The sequence below is a fragment of the Balaenoptera acutorostrata genome, chromosome 6 (assembly GCF_949987535.1).
Source record: "Balaenoptera acutorostrata chromosome 6, mBalAcu1.1, whole genome shotgun sequence".
NCBI classification, from domain to species: domain Eukaryota; kingdom Metazoa; phylum Chordata; class Mammalia; order Artiodactyla; family Balaenopteridae; genus Balaenoptera; species Balaenoptera acutorostrata.
Window position 1 is genome coordinate 118,632,511 of NC_080069.1, and position 15,917 is coordinate 118,648,427.

Here is a 15,917-nt window from a genome sequence, read left to right on the forward strand (position 1 = left end):
GGAGCACAGGCTCCAGACACGCAGGCTCAGTAATTGTGGCTCACGGGCCCAGCCGCTCCGCGGCATGTGGGATCCTCCCAGACCAGGGCTCGAACCCGTGTTCCCTGCATTAGCAGGCAGATTCTCAACCACTGCGCCACCAGGGAAGCCCATGTATCAGTATTTTATTTCTCTGTTGCTGAATAGCATTCTGCAAAGAGTTTTACCTCTTCTTTTTTGAATACCACTATGGACTCGTGGGTTATTATTTATTTGATATTTACAATCAGTTACAATCATTTTTCTGATGTTCAAATGGTCACAGATTTTCCCAGTGGGAGCCCCTTTGAGCTGGCTCCTGGGTCCTTTTGCCATCCCCCCACCACACCCTGAATCAGTCTTCGAGAACTTCCTTTCTAGTGTAACAAGTCCCAGGCAGCTCAGAATACCAGACACCAGGTCTGGGAAGGCCCTCAGGGGAATCCTGGCCCACTTATTTCTGTGGCGGCCAGTGGACTGTTACAGTCACGGCCCCCACGAATCGTGCCTCTTGGAATCCATGTCCTTGTATAGGCCTCTCCCATATCAGCTCTGACCTTGGCCATGTGACCTGCTTTGGCCAGTGGAACAAGAGTGACGTGATGCAAGCAGAGGCTTGGTGACCTCTGGTGCACTGGGACTTGCCCTCTTGGAGAGTATTTGCGACCATGAAAACCTTGGCTCTTCTGCTGGAGGCCACATGAAGAACGTGGCACCTGGGCCAGCAGCCCCAGCTAAGTGTCAGATTTGAGGGAGGCCCCTTGGACCACACAGGCCCAGTTGAGTCACCAGCTGCATGAGTGACCCAGCAGAATTGAGCCAGCCAAGCTGCAGATCTTGAACAATAAAATGGTGATGGTCTTAAGGCACTAGGTTTGGGACTGGCTTGTTACACAGCAGTAGGTAACTGATGCCAGCCCCCCTGTTGATGAAAGGGGAAACTGAGAGTGGAGGATGACCACCCCAGTGCATACAGCGAATACACAGCAGCCCCAGCGTGGACACCCATATCTCCTGAACTCGTAGGGCTTCTGCTGCATCGCCTGTGAGACTGATTCTCGTGCAGCCTGAGGTGGGTGTGGAGGGTAAGATCTCGTAGTGTCGTCTTTGGCCCAATTTGTGGTTCACATCAAGTGCTCAGTAAACAGTGGTTTCGATTACAATATAAATGGCTCCCAGGGCGTGTACGCAAATGGGACAGGACAGGTGAAGAAGGATCATCTGTCCACCAAGAATTTCCTGTGCGCCTACTGTGTGCCAAGCACTGCACCAGGTGCTGCACAGGCAGCGGTGGAGGCTCTGGAGCCCCCTTGCACCCCATCTGCTAGCGAGAGCTGACTGTGCATCTCTTCCCAACTCCTTGTTCCGTACCATCACGATGGTGGCTGGCAAGTGGCCACAGGAGAGAGTATTTACACCATGGAAATCAGCACATGCCACAAACCAGGGGAGCTTGTGGCTTGGGAGACTGAGCCAGACAATGTGTCTCGAGGACTTGGCTCCGCAGTGTTTGGAACGCTAGGCCCTGACTTCTAGAAGCCTCTATTCTAAGACACAGACAGTGAATGGCTCCTCTCAGAGGTTTTGAAGCCAAAACTGTCACTTCTACTTTGAGACCATTTGTCTTTCTTACTGGCATCTTCAGGATCCAGGAGTCCCACATCCTCCATGGGAAGGACAGTTTCTCGATGGCGGCACCCTTGCTCCTCTCCATCCTTCTTCCTTCATCCTTGATGCCCAGACGTGGTCTGGCACTGCCCAGGGGCTCAAATAGTCCCGGAAGTGCATGAACGAACCTCTAATCTAGAGGGCGGCAGCTGACACATTTCGGGGAAACAGGCCCAGAGAGGGGAAGAGTTCTTTCCTAGGGACTTTGAGCGCATGCCAGGGTGGCTGGGGTGTGGTGCACAGAGTAAGACGTTGTGCCTCTAATCCGGGGGCCGCACTGTCTGTGAACTCCCTTCCAGAGGAGAGGCCAAAGTGAAAGACCAGCCCTGCCCGGGACAGCTGCGGCTTGTCTGAGGACTCCTCTGGGCAGTGGGAGGAGGCAGCCTGCAGTTTGGTTGATGGGATGCAGGGTGGTTCAGAACCTGGGCCTGCCCATCAGGCAGACCTGGCTTCAAATCGTGGCTCTGTCACACACCAGCCAGCTGACTTGGCAAACGGTGGGACGCTCAGAGCCTTACTGTCCTCAGCTATAAACTGGGTGCATTAAGAACTGCCTCCCAGGCTGTAGTGGAGATAAGACGAGTGACTGAGGATGGACCACCTCCCAGGATGCTCAGAGAGATACCAGGGGCATCACTGGTCCACCCCTCAGCTCAGGGAGGAGGCAGGTGGCTCCTGCAGCTTCCCATGGTTCCCCTCACAGCATTCATGCCTGCACCGCCCAGCTCCTCATCCACACGGCAGGTCTGTCCTGTCATCTCTGCCATCTCATGGGACCCCGCACTGGCCCCTAGGCACGTCGCCGTCAGAAAAGCATCCACGTCTTTGTACACCAAAGATCTGCACAAGGCTGTTCCTAGCAGCACCATTCCTAACACCCCAGACCTGGAAACACCCCAAAGTCCAGCAAGAGTTGAATGGAAGGACTTCCCTGGTGGCACAGTGGTTAAGACTCCACGTTCCCAATGCAGGGGGCACGGGTTTGACCCCTGGTCGGGGAAGATCCCACAGGCCGTGTGGTGCGGCCAAAAAAAAAAAAAGAGTCGAGTCGAATGGAAAAGAAACCAATAAACATGGTGTGTTCACACCGTGGAACACTACACAGGGAGAGTAGACGAATTACAACTAGAGGCCGCAGCGTGGATCTCACAAACACATGCCGGGAAAGGAGCCACGCCCCAAAAGTACGTACTGTAGCATTCGGCTTATAGAAAGTACACACATCAGACTAACCTAATGTATGGTGCTAGCAGATGGGATGGTGGTCACCCTGGGGTGATGAGATGGGGTGTCAGGAGCTCCTGGGGCTCTGGTTCTCGATCTGGGGGCTGCTAACACAGGTGTGCTTAGTTTGTGAAACTTCATCAAGCTATACACATTCGATTTCTGGATTTTCCTGTATGACGGTTATATTTTAATTTTTTTCAAAGGCAAAACCAAACCAAACGACAAAGTCACCTTTCAAGATCCCCTCTGTAGTCACCAAGAGTGGCCCTCCAAGTTTTGGGAGGCCAGGCCCCTCACCCCCAGCACCTCACCTCTCCCTCTCTCTTGCACATTTCATCCTGTGCTGTTCCTTCTGCCAGGAAAACCCCACCCCAGCTAACTCCCTCACATTTTATAGTTCCTCACCCGGACACTTCTTCCAGAACACTCTCCCTGAGGTGAGAGGATCCTGTAGTCAGATAGGCCTGGGTTTCAGGGACTTGGCTTCTCAAGCCTAACTGCTCATCCATGAAATGTCATCTAACCAGGGAGGGGCCGTGCAGCCAGACGGGACGGCAGAACTATTCTGGGAAACTCACAGCCCACTCCTCACACCTCCTGCCTCTCAGCGGCTAATAATGGCAGTGCCTGAGGTAGCTGAGGGCAGGTGACAGGGAAATGGGGCCAGCTGACCCACACGAGCCCAGGCTGGGCCGGGTGGGAGGCTGAGTAGAGTTGAGGGGTCCTGGGGGCCCTCCTGGCTCGCTGGTGGGTTCTGAGTCACCATCATCCCCCCAGTTCTTTCAGCTCCACCCATGGTACTGACTCCAGCTGCCTGGCTGGCTCACAGAGTCAGCGGAATTCTCCGCTGTGTTCTCACTTCTCCTCATAAACACTTAGGCTATTTATCAGGCACTTGTTCTAGCATCGGCCTGGGCCAGTCTCCAATACATAACAGGCCCTGTCTTCATGCTGCCCAGGTCTTCTCCAGTTGTGGCTGCAACCACTTATATCAGAGCCCCAGGGGACATAAGAATGTAGACTCCAAGGCTGCAACCCAAGCTCTACTGGATCAATCCAGGGCCCATTTTCTACAAGCTGATCTTGGCGCTGCATGAATTCAGAGAACCATTGTTTACTGTGAGAGACAGACAAGGAGCCAATTACAGTACAGTGTAGTCAGTGCTGGGGTAGGAGAGGGGATGCAACTGGGATGCAACTGTGGGAGCCCAGTGGAGGCCCCTCTCCTGGCCATGGAAACCTCTAAGTGAGGACAGACACCTGAGCCAGACTTGGCCAGGCTGATGGGGGCAGAAGAGGTGATGCATTCCAGGCAGCTGGAACAGCATGCGAAAAGGCTCAACGACAGGAGGAGCCGGGCACTTTACCTGGGCTGTAATAAGCACTGCAATCTAGCCGGAGAGACAGTGAGGGTGGGAGAGGGAGAGGTGGGTGGTAAGGTGTGGCTATTTATGCAAGGCCTGTAGGACAATGAGAGGAATGTTTTGGGAAAACTGAGGTATAGGTGGAAAACCGGCCTCTTGTTTAAAATGCCCCCAAGATGCCTCATTAAGCAGCATAAATGAGATTGAATCAATAAATCTGTGTTAATTGAATGAAATGAGGGACGGAGTCTTTTCATTTCAATTACGCTTCCACTCGACATCAGTTAAGCTTCCATAAAGCATTTAGCGGGCCGACCGTGCGCCCCGCCCCGGGAGTTCCTTCCCCCATCCCACCCCCTACCTTTAATGGAAAGGTCGTCAGTTTTGTGTGACTTGCCCTGTTGCCAGTCAGTAAAGGGCAAAGGAAAATAAGTCCCCTCTGGGTCTCTGGCCTCAGTTTACTCATAACTAAAAGTAGGTGAGTTCAGACTCCATAGTGCCGAGGTTGCCTCCCCGCTTCGAGCATGCGCTCTGACGGGCGCTCAAGTCCTGCCGACCCCAGGCTGGCTCCGGGTACCGAGGAAGCCTTCACTCGGAGAAGGTCCCCACCAAACCAAAGCTCCCACCAAAGCTCAACACGCCCCCCAAGCTAGCGGGTGATTGGCCTGCCCTGCCCACACCGCGAGCCGGCCTCACCTTCTGATTGGCTGTTCTACTCTCTGTTGTGTGCTGAAACCCTCCTTTTCTCTGATTGGTTAGCCACCTACCTGCGCTCGTCCCGGATTGGGCGCCGTCTTGGCCGGCTCGCAGGCTCCTAGGGGCCCTGCTTCCTGATTCGCCGCTCGGGCCTGCCCCACGGCCTACACGGTGAATGGCTGCGCCGCTACCTGTATCGGCCTCCGATTGGGTGCGAGGCACCTCCCCCGGCGTGATAGGTCAGGACCACCGCCCCCCTGGCTCCCCATTGGCTGCTCGGCGAAGCCCGGTCTCCGGGTAAGATGGCAGCGGACGGACAGTGCTCGCTCCCCGCTTCATGGCGGCCGGTGACCCTCACCCACGTCGAATATCCTGCAGGTAAAAGACAACCCCGGCTCCGAGGACGCCTTCCCGGGGCCGGCCTGTCAGTGCCGGGCGCTCCGGCCGGCGCAAGCCCGCAGAGGGGGCGCCGGGGGACCGGGGTGGGAACTGTCAAATAGTGAGCCACGGAGGGTTCGGCCGGCGCGCGCGCCGCGCAGGCGCAGTGGTGTGGCGATGAGCTGGGCGAAATTGTGAGCCGCTCGCTCGCGCACTCTGCGGCTGCGCGGCCGGGGTGCTCCACTGGGTCCCGGGGCGCCGGTGGGCTGTAATGGGGTGGTGGTCTGCGTGAGGCGGGAACGGATCACTGGCCTGGACCTGGGCCCTTTTTCCCCGCCCTTCCCGGAGGCGGAGAGACTGAACTCTCTCCTCGGCGTGTAGGGAGTGCCTTTTTCCTTCAAACAGTGCTTTTGGGCTGCCTGGAAGAAAGAGCTCCCCATTGCTGGGAGTGTGCAAGTCGAGGCCGGGCAGCTCTTCGTTGTTTGAGTACTTCTGATGCCACGCCCTGGGTAGGGCACTGCTCTACAACTCAGGGGACCCGGTGAGGGGTCAGGCAGCCTCTGGGATGTTGACTTCTGGAGCTTCCCATCAGACACAGCTCCAGAAGCTCAGCGTTTTCCATCTGTGAGGTCCTTTAGTGACTGTTCTGGAGGCGGTTTAGTAGAGTGGTGCAGAGCTTGGACCTTGGGGGTCAGAGTTCAGGCCGAGGCCTTGTGCGAGTGACTTCACCTCTCTGTGCCTCTCTAAAGTGGAACTAATTACAGTGCTTCCCTTCTAGTGGTGATGTGAGAATCAGAAATAGGAGATGTGAGAAAGGCTGAGTGCAGTGCCTGGCATACAGTAAACATTCAGGAAATAACTGCAGTTAACATGATCCCACCTTCCCAGGACCCTCTCAAGCCCACACTGCCATCTGTGTGTAGGATGGTTGGGTGTCGGGTGAGACTGGGGGCCCCCTCATTGAGCCCTGGTTGCCCCAGGAAAGGCCTATTCATGCAGAGACATGAGAACCTGGCCCTGCTGAGGGCCCCAGGACTGGATGCCAGGAAACTTTGACCCTAGGTGTTCTGGGTTATACTGGGGGTGGGGTGGCCCTGCAGCTGTTGGGCCCTACTGTCTGCCTGCCTGCCCGCCATTCACCCATCATTCATTCAGCTGGTATCCACTGAGCACATCCTGAATGCCAGGCCCTGGGCTTGCTCTGCATTTTGAACGGTGAAGAAACCAATATGTCCCTGAACTCCCGAACTGTGAAAAAAAAAAAAAACCCCACTTTACAGGACGGAAACCAAGGCCTGGAATGGGGAAGGGACCTGCTTAAGGCCTCAGCACCTTCATGATTTCCCCTCCCTGGCCTGGGAGTACTTCTCTGGGTGCTCACGGTGAGAAGAAGGAACCTGGCAGATGTGAGCAGCATGATTCAGGCTGTGATGAGGGACCCTTTGTAGGGACTGTGGGTGCCTGGAGGAGAGACCTGGCTGAACTTGGGGTCCTCTCTCAAGGTCTAGTCCCCCTGCTAACTCTTCTGTGACCCCCTGCACTTCTCCTTCGCGCCCCTCATCACACTGACCCTGCTTCCTTCATCCGTTCTCCATTCATTTAACATCATTTTAGAGCCCAGTTAAGTGCCAGGCGCTGTGCTGGGCTTGGGGGGTTGAGTGGGGTGTAGAGACCCCATCCCTGCACTCATGGCGCCTACTTTCTAGAGGGAGAGACAGACGCAGGCCGGATAGTTCCACTAATGAGTGGTGTCATGAACGATGCCCTGGTTACAGATTCTGAGAGCTCTGCAATGGCAGGAGTCTGATTTTTTTTTTTTTTTTCCCACTATGGTGGGTACTTAATTTATGTTGAGTTAACCCAGACAGCATCCCAGGTGGGGGAAACAGTGTGTGCAAAGGTCCAGAAGTAGGACAGAACATGGTGCGTTCAGGGAACTAGAATTTGGTTCCTGGAACTGGAGCAGAAGGTGGGAGGGAAGCAGGGCCAGGACTGCAGGGCTTGATGAGCTGGATTGAGGTGGGACTTATCCTAAGGGCTGAGAGAGCCACCGGGGGGCTTAGACCAGAGAATGGTGAGGCCAGAGTTGCTGACAGCATCTGCAGGAAGGCCCAAAGGTAGCGCTTGCTGTGAGACAGGCCATGGAGATGGCCAAAGGTTTGGGGGCACCAGCCATTTCCTGTCCTCCTGATGACCCAGTGTCTTGGGCATCAGCTGGACAGCTGAGAGACCCAGAATCTCAGGGCTGGAGGGGGCCAGGCCACTGTGTGGATGAGGAGACAGAACCCCAGAAAAAGGAAGGGCCTCACCCAGTGTCATCCAGGGTGCCTATGGCAGTACTAGCATTTGGACCTATGTTGCTGGCCTGTTCTCCCAGGCTAGTTCAAAGCCAGCCCTATCCTGGGTAGGTGTGGGGGAGGCCAGGTGTGTGCCCATCCCTTCAGCCTGGAATCTGGGCTCGGCCCTGGGTGGGTACCTTCCTGCTGCCTGTGTGAGGCCAGGCTGGTGGTGGGGCCATTTCCCACACTGAGTTCTCCAAACGTGGAAGTGTCCTGGGTGCCAGAGACCGAGCTGGGCGTCTCACAGGCCTGGTCACATCAGAGCTTCCATGGCTGTAGGAGGCGGCTACTGATATCCCCATTTCACGGGTGAGAGAGCTGAGGCTCGGGGAGGTGAAGTCCTTGCCTGAGGTCGTGTAGCCAGCAAGTGCTGGCACGGGAACTAAACCACACTCTCTGACCCCAGAGCTGCTACATAGCTGCCCTGTCTCAAATGGTGAGGGTGGCCTTTGGACTCGGTGTTAGCCCTGCCCTTGGGCAAGCAGGAAAGTGGCTCTTGTCTGTTGGCTTCAGGATCCTCCCGCCGAGACCTTTTAGGGGGTAAAAAGCAGGTAGTCAATAGGTAGCCAATTTTTTGCCAGTAGAGAGGCAGTGAGAAGCTGTTACTGCAACAGGTGGCCGTAGTGGGCAACGTAGTCTCCTCCCCACCCCCAGCCTTGGTCCCTGTCAGAGTCTGCAGTGTAGACCCAAGTCTGTGCGGTATTCGGAGAATACCAGGTTCCCCTGGAGGCCCAGGGCTTGGCTGGGTCGGTCTCCGCACAGCACTGCGTTCCGGAGGCATCCATGTGCCCGCCAGACTGCCTCCTGGGACAGGGCCCAGCCTCTGGGGTCAGACCAAGCCAGGTTCAAATTCCCGCTTTGGTGGGATAATGGGTATAGCACCTGGACCAGGCTAGAGACTTGGATTTTAGTCAGATCCTACCTCTTTCTGGCTGTGTGACTTTGGACAAATCATGCAACCCCTGTGGGACTCAGTGTCTTCATCTGTAGGACAGGGAGAGTGAAGGCACCTGCTTTAAACTCACGATCTGTGCACCTGAGTGCTTAGTAAACACCCTGTGCCCGTGACTGAGGTGGTGCGTGAGCTGGTGCGCTGAGGCATCCCCAGCCGCCTGGCCCTGCGCTCCGGGCCCTGCTGGGACCACCTCTCCGACTGAGGCCCTACTGGGCTTGCTGGGGGCCAGGCCCTCTTCGATGGCTGTGCTCTGCCCTCATCCTGTTCTCCCTGTCTTGCCCAGGTGATCTCTCTGGCCACCTCCTTGCCTACCTGAGCCTCAGCCCCATATTTGTCATCGTTGGTTTTGTGACCCTCATCATATTCAAGCGGGAGCTGCACACGGTGAGTGAGTCACTCCCACCCCAGGGAGGAGGGGCCTCACCATTCCTTCGCAGGTGCTTTGCCTTCCCTTCGCCGCTTCCACCTTTCCTGAGGTGTGTGGAGCCTCCTGGCTGGTGCCAGGTTGTCCACTGGGCTGGAGGTTCAGCGGGAGGCCGCGGTCTTTGGGCTAGGCGGCGGCCAGCAAGCACACAGAGGCCCCGCTGACCATATCTTCCCAGCAGATCTCGTTCCTTGGGGGCTTGGCACTGAACGAGGGGGTCAACTGGCTGATCAAACACGTCATCCAGGAGCCACGGCCCTGTGGAGGTAGGGCCCAGGCCATGGGGGTCTGCGGGTCCCCCAGGTTAGGGCATTACTGGGCGGCCTGCATCCTCCCATCATGCCCTGTTCTCTGTCTCCACCAGGTCCCCACACGGCAGTGGGCACCAAGTACGGGATGCCCTCCAGCCATTCCCAGTTTATGTGGTTCTTCTCCGTCTATTCCTTCCTTTTTCTGTATTTAAGGTGAGCTTCTGCCCTGGCTGGGGTGGCCCTGAACTGGCCCAGGCTGGCCTCTGCCAGGGACTTGCTGCAAGCCCTTTGGATGCCATTTAGGGCTTGGCCTCTACTGGGGGTGGGAGGAGCTGCAGCCAAGGCAGAAGGTGCCCAGGGAGCATGTGGATGGGGCCGGGGCTGTGTGGGAGGCCTGGGCCCCAGGCTGTGGGCTGAGGCCAGCTAACAGGCTTGTTTTCCCAGAATGCACCAAACGAACAACGCCAGGTTCCTGGACTTGCTCTGGAGGCATGTACTCTCCCTGGGTCTCCTCACTGTGGCGTTTCTAGTCTCCTATAGCAGGTACAGAGGGAGGGAGAGCCCCTGCCCCACGCCCTGCCCACTGGGGTCTAGCTGGATTCTTGGTCCCTATTGGACCTCGCTGTGGACCCGAGTCCCAGAGCCTGTAGGGCAGGGCTGCGAAGAGGGGCCCAGGCCTCTCATTTTATTTTATTTATTTATTTTTATTTTTTTATTTTTGGCTGCGTTGGGTCTTCATTGCTGCACGCGGGCTTTCTCAAGTTGCGGCGAGCGGGGGCTACTCTTCGTTGCGGTGGGCGGGCTTCTCCTTGCGGTGGCTTCTCTTGCTGCAGAGCACGGGCTCTAGGCGTGTGGGCTCAGTAGTTGTGGCTCATGGGCTCTAGAGCGCAGGCTCAGTAGTTGTGGTGCACAGGCTTCGTTGCTCCGCGGCATGTGGGATCTTCCCGGACCAGGGCTCGAACCCGTGTCCCAGGGCTCAAACCCGTGTCCCCTGCATTGGCAGGCAGATTCTTAACCACTGCACCACCAGGAAAGCTCCAGGCCTCTCATTTTAAAGGGCCAGGGCTCCAGCTGCCCCTTCCAACCCAGTCCTTGCTCTCTCCTCTTGGTTGGGCCCAAGGTTCTAGGGTTAGCCATTGTTCCCAATGTCCTGGAGGAGCCCCTTGCAGACAAACTCCAAGTTCAAGGGCTGGACAGAAAGGAGGCAAATCCTAGCTGAGCCATCCCTTCACTTCTAGAGTCAGGGGAGCAGCTGTTGGGGTCCAACCCCTTGCCTCCTTCTAGAAGTAGCTCTGAGTCCGTGTGGTCACAGGAGCCTGTCCTGTCTGTGTATGTCTCCCGTGTGTGTGCAGAGGTCCAGGGAAGCTGGCAGTCAGGCGTGCGGGGAGGCTGTGCAGGACGGTCTCTGGCTGGCTCTCATGAACTTCCCTCTGTCCTTGGCCCAGGGTCTACCTGCTGTACCACACCTGGAGCCAGGTGCTCTATGGGGGCATCGCTGGAGGCCTCATGGCCATCGCCTGGTTCGTCTTCACCCAGGAGGTCCTCACCCCCCTGTTCCCTAGGATAGCAGCCTGGTAACTGCCTCCTGCCCCTGCTGCTGTCCCCCGCTCCCCCCACCTTCCCAGGCACTATGGCCCGTGCCCCCTCCTGCGAAGGGGCCATCAGTGGGAGGACCCAGGTGTCCTGACCCCAGCCTCAGTCTCCCTGGGAGGGCCCTGGTGCCCAGGCCTCTGGTGGACATAGGGCTGCAGGCCCCACTCGCCTGGCTTCCATCTCCCCCAGGGGTTTTCTCAGCCCAGAAGCCAAGGTGCCAGCCTCTGTCCTTGCCTGGCCTCTCAGGGACTTGGAAAGCAGCATGTGTCTTTCTGGGCTGTGTGTACCTTGGGGCAGTGTCCCTGCCTGAGTGTCACACAGGTGACACATCTGGGTCTTGCACAGGCCAGGCAAAGTGGTGGGGAGAGGGTGCATCGCCGGCCCCAGGCACTGGTGGGAGAGTCTGGCTTGGTGACAGACTCGTGTCCTGATATGGTCCTGGATTTCCGGGTGTCTGTCTCTCCAGGCCTATCTCTGAGTTCTTCCTAATCCGAGACACGAGCCTCATTCCCAACGTACTCTGGTTTGAGTACACGGTAACCCGGGCAGAAGCCAGGTGAGTCAAGGGGATAGCAATCACTGGGTCCTGGCTCGGTGGGGCACAGCCCTCGGTCAGTGCCGCCCCCAGTTTTGGAAGGCTCCCCGAGAGCCGGGCACTTGCCCAAGCACTTTTCTTCTACTGCCTCATTGAATCCTCCCCTGGACCCCATTTTACAGACGAGAAAACTGAGGCTCAGAGAGGGGAGGAGAGGAATCACTTGACCAAGGGTTTGCAGATCACGGGTGTGGGAGCTGGGCTGGGAACCTAGGCTGTTGGGCCCAGGGCCATGCTTTTAACCTCTGTGGCCTGGAACCAGAGAGCTGGGCAGCCAGGATTCTCTGGGGGCCTGTGTGTCAACCCCCCTCGGGACTGTTTAGTCCAGACACTTTCCTATGGAGGGGTAAACTGAGGTGTGGTGAGTTAGGGGCACCCGTGGTTGCACAGCCGGTCAGGGCAAAGCCGGCTTTGGAGCCTTCTTCTGACTCAGCTCTCCACGCACCCCAAATCCTGGGTGGGGTGTCAGCTGGGGTCGGGAAGGCCTGGCTCCTTCCCAGGTTCAGAGGGGAGCCAAGGCGAGGTTGGGCTCCAGCACAAGCCTGGGAGGTTTCCTGAGGAGCCCTGGGCTCCTGGTGAGAGGAACCGCAGGGCGGGGTCACAGCAGCCGGGAAATGTGTCTAGGGCATCATGGTCCAAATTATCCTAACGAACTTAAGGGTAAAGCCCTGGATCCGTGAGGAAAGGGGATTTGAGGGATTAGGGCAGGCAATCCCATTATTGGCGGAAGGCCCCAGCTGGCCCAGCCTCTCCACCTGGCTCCCAGAGCGGCCCCGCCCCCCAGCCCCGCTCCTCCCAGCTGGCCGCCACCTGCCTTGATGTACCAAAACTTCCACGTGCACCTGCTCTGTGCCAGGCCGTGGGCTGGGGATAGGCCCAGAGTGAGACGGCAGTGGCCGGCAGGGGGGACACGAGGAATGAGGCACCTACCTGTGCGACAAGTGCCTCGGGCTTGAGAGCTCGTGACAGCAGCGTGATGTGAGGGTGTGTGGTTGGGCTGGCTGGCCGGCTGTGACAGATCTGAGCAGAGAGAAATCGGGACTGTCCAAGTTGGGGTTTGGCAGGGAGAGTGCTCTTAGCATAGGGAACAGCTTGTGCAAAGCTTCTGAGAACAGGAAGCTTGGGGAGTCCACCAAACAGACAGAGGCAGGTGTGGCTGGAGCCCAGGGAAGAAGGGGGCTGGCCATGGCACGAGGCTGGGGCTGCATCACACCGGACCTGTGGGGACAGTTAGGTTTCTGAATTTCAGTGGGGTCTCTCGAGGAGCCAGGCCCTCCGGGGAACGGGGCTGTCCCTGCTTCCCTCAGGCTCCTGAGCCCGTCATAGGTGTCGCTACACCCCCAAGTCAGGTACTCAGATCCACTCGATAACTTCTATCAGCAGTGCTCCTACCTTTGCTTATGTACATCCCAAATGGAGAACTCACTACCTTCTTGTCTGTTTTGGTTGATGGTAACAGAACCCCACTTATGCTGGCTTATCTATAAGTGGGAATTGCCCATAATTACTGGAATCCAGCCAGGTCCCTCTTGCCCCTGTTCTCCCATCCTGGCCCCCGCCCCTGCCCCGGCCTCCTGGCTGCACTTGGACTCCAGAGCTGAGCACCTGTGTTACAGGCCCAGCAGAGACATTGACCCTCTCTAGGCCCCAAGTCCCAGGTCCCAGGGCAGGAGCTCTGATTGGCCCAGCTTGAGCCAACCACTGGGGCTACTGGGAGTGGGCACTCACTCATTCTGATGGGATTGTGGGGAGGAAGGAGACAGCTGAGGGGCGAGTCACTGGACGCCAGGAGTGCCCTGATCTGACCCCCACCCCCATTTTGCAGGAACAGACAGCGCAAGCTGGGGACGAAATTGCAGTGACCGGTGAGTGTGGCTGGCTCCAGCCTCCAGATCCGGCCTGCACGATGCCTTGCAGGGTGGATGGAATGACAGACCGAGGGACGAAGCAGAGACCTCTACAGACCCAAGTCACCGAGTGGAGCCTTTTTTTTTCTTATTTTAATTTTAATGAACAAGGTGGACCAAAGGGCTGAGCCAGCCCCTCAACCAGGACCCTGGAGGGCCTGTTGCCGGGGGGCCTCACAGCCAGAGACCCTCGCAGTGCTGCTGCCAGCCCCCAGTTGGGCGGAAAGTGCCCCTGGCGTGGGCACTGGGGCGTGGGGTAGAGAAGGAGGGCTTGAACCTCTGGCCACAGGGCCAGGAAATCTAGGTGGCGTGAAAAATGCACACTATTTATTTTTTGGTTTTGTCAAAGGCAGATGGGATTTTGGAGAGGGAGTGGAAGAGCCAGCTCTGCGGGGGCTGCCCTGCGTACCGAGGAGCCCAGGTCAGCTTCCAGGCCCTTTGCCCTGGGCCCGAGAGACGGCCTGGGGGCCCAGGAGGAAGGAGCACCCCCATGCCCGCCCTGCCGCCAACGCCATTCCAGAACCTCGGTCAGTGTTTCCCGTGTGGGGGCCAGGCCCAGAGAGAGCAAGCGTCTGCGCTGCAATCGCTGTGTCCTACCCTCATCGACCGTGCGCCACAAGGGCTTTCTCTGGTTCCCTGTCCCCAAGACAGCGGTCCCTTTCTGATGGAAGAGCCTGCACATGCGGGTGAGCAAACCCAAGCTGTTTACAGCTCTTTCCTGTCCTGCCGTCCGCTAGTGGTTCGTCTTCATCTCCACCCGAACAAAACGCAGAGGAAGCAGGAGCTGGTGAGAGGAGTGGGGCAGCGGTGCCCACTGTCCCCACCCTTCCCTCCCCTCTGTGTGCTCTGAGCATTCCTTGTCCTTCCCGACCCCCTTCTGAGAGGCTGGGAGCCTGCTTGGGTCACCCCAAGCCTGTGTCCGGCGTGTGGCTCACAGATCCCCACTGCCCAGCTCGGAGGACGACTCCTCCCAATCTTGAAGTCGCTTTGAAACGGAGCTGTGGAGAGGAGATGCGTCCAGACTCGGAAGCTTCTAGAACTGAACCAGGCTGCTCGGGACCTGTGTTCAGGGCCCGACCCCCTCCCTCCCCCGGCCGCCTTTTCTTTGTGGAGGTTCCTAATCTGCTGCTGAAGCACAATATTTTGGTGCTTTCTTTTCTCATTTGTTAAAGACAGTGTCCAAAGCCATTCCAGATGCCAGGACCGGGGGCCTATTTCTGGGGAAGGTTGGTCAGTCCCCACATTTTCCTTTCCTTCCCTTCTCATTTTTATTTTTTACTTTTTGCCTGAGATAAGCCAAGTGTGAGGTGGTTTGACTTAAGAAAAATCAATGAAAATTGTTTACTATTGTTTTAAAATAAAATCTTGAACTCTGGCAGCTTGAACATGTTGACTGAGCTGATGGGAGGAGGCGGGGACGTGGCTGTGCGGACACACGACCCGAGGGGCAAGGGCCTGGTTAAGACTAGAAGATCGTACGTGTCTCCAAGACACCTAGTCCCCTCCATCCCCCAAAGCCAGGGTTGGAATGGCCTCTGTGACATATCCCGCTGGAGTCTGAGGACTGCTCCCTTCCACTGAGTTTTTTTAGTCCCTGTCTACCTCCCCCTGTGGCGCTGGCTGGCTCTGCTCTCAGTAAGCCTAGCTTCTCCTTCATGTGACAGCCCTTGAAGACTGGGGACAACCAGCATGTCCTTCCTAAGCCTCTGCCAGGATAAACACCTCCACTCCTTGTTGAATTCAGTGCTTCTTTAGTGTGCGGACGGGTGAGTATCGTGCTTTGGAAGAAATAACTGCAAACTGACCTGGGTTTTGGATGCCTTGTAGGAGTGAAAAGACCACAAGTCATTTCAGGGGTCCAAAGTGGGGGTTCTAACCCTTCTTTAATTCATTAACCTGAGGTTCATAACAGCTTCACCCTCAGGCGAATCAGAAGTAATCCCATCCTCACGTGAGCTCGAAGGCTGGGTCTGGGTTCCCCACCACGGTCCACACAACCTGGACATTTAGTTAAGGTGACCTAATCCCAGACGTGTGGCAGAAGCAAACAAATCTCTGGAAGAAGGAACCTTCATGCTAGACTTCAATTATTTATACAGTTTTAAGAATTTACCATGAACAAAATATAGACAAAGGTGACCAGGTAGAAAAGGAATCACCACCATCCTTGAGAACCAGCTGGAAACAAGTATTAGAAACAAACCCACACATACTTCAGGTGCTGGAATGATCGGGCACAGATTTTAAATTGTTTTGCCTTTTTTAAAAAAAATTTTATTTATTTATTTATTTATTTATGGCTGTGTTGGGTCTTCGTTTCTGTGCGAGGGCTTTCTCTAGTTGCGGCAAGCGGGGGCCACTCTTCATCGCGGTGCGCGGGCCTCTCACTATCGCGGCCTCTCTTGTTGCGGAGCACAGGCTCCAGACGCGCAGGCTCAGTAATTGTGGCTCACGGGCCTAGTTGCTCCGCGGCATGTGGGATCTTCCCAGACCAGGGCTCGA

General features: G+C 56.7%; 1 protein-coding gene across 4 annotated transcripts; it reads left to right on the forward strand.

The window, feature by feature from the left end:
* Positions 1-5,256: 5,256 nt before the first annotated feature.
* On the forward strand, positions 5,257-14,793 carry DOLPP1 (dolichyldiphosphatase 1). 4 transcript variants are annotated; one of them, XR_009008757.1, is made up of 9 exons: positions 5,257-5,351; positions 8,929-9,029; positions 9,251-9,335; positions 9,434-9,533; positions 9,765-9,863; positions 10,766-10,894; positions 11,380-11,469; positions 13,334-14,202; positions 14,353-14,793. XR_009008757.1 is itself a non-coding variant. In XM_007194525.2 (8 exons), the coding sequence occupies exons 1-8, from the start codon at positions 5,276-5,278 to the stop codon at positions 13,368-13,370; spliced, it is 717 nt and encodes a 238-aa protein (XP_007194587.1). In that variant the 5' UTR covers positions 5,257-5,275; the 3' UTR covers positions 13,371-14,793. The 4 variants fall into 4 exon arrangements, 2 of the variants coding, with proteins under 2 accessions (XP_007194587.1, XP_057405363.1); XR_009008758.1 differs by having other exon boundaries at positions 13,334-13,942; positions 14,063-14,793; XM_007194525.2 differs by having other exon boundaries at positions 13,334-14,793.
* The last annotated feature ends 1,124 nt before the right edge of the window (positions 14,794-15,917 follow it).

Excerpts from the sequence above, each read along its gene's own strand:
- DOLPP1 (XM_007194525.2), top strand. The coding sequence starts at position 5,276 with ATGGCAGCGGACGGACAGTGCTCGCTCCCCGCTTCATGGCGGCCGGTG. Across the intron at positions 9,336-9,433 it reads GGAGCCACGGCCCTGTGGAG|GTCCCCACACGGCAGTGGGC; the intron begins GTAGGGCCCAGG and ends TGTCTCCACCAG. Across the intron at positions 11,470-13,333 it reads GTAACCCGGGCAGAAGCCAG|GAACAGACAGCGCAAGCTGG; the intron begins GTGAGTCAAGGG and ends CCCATTTTGCAG.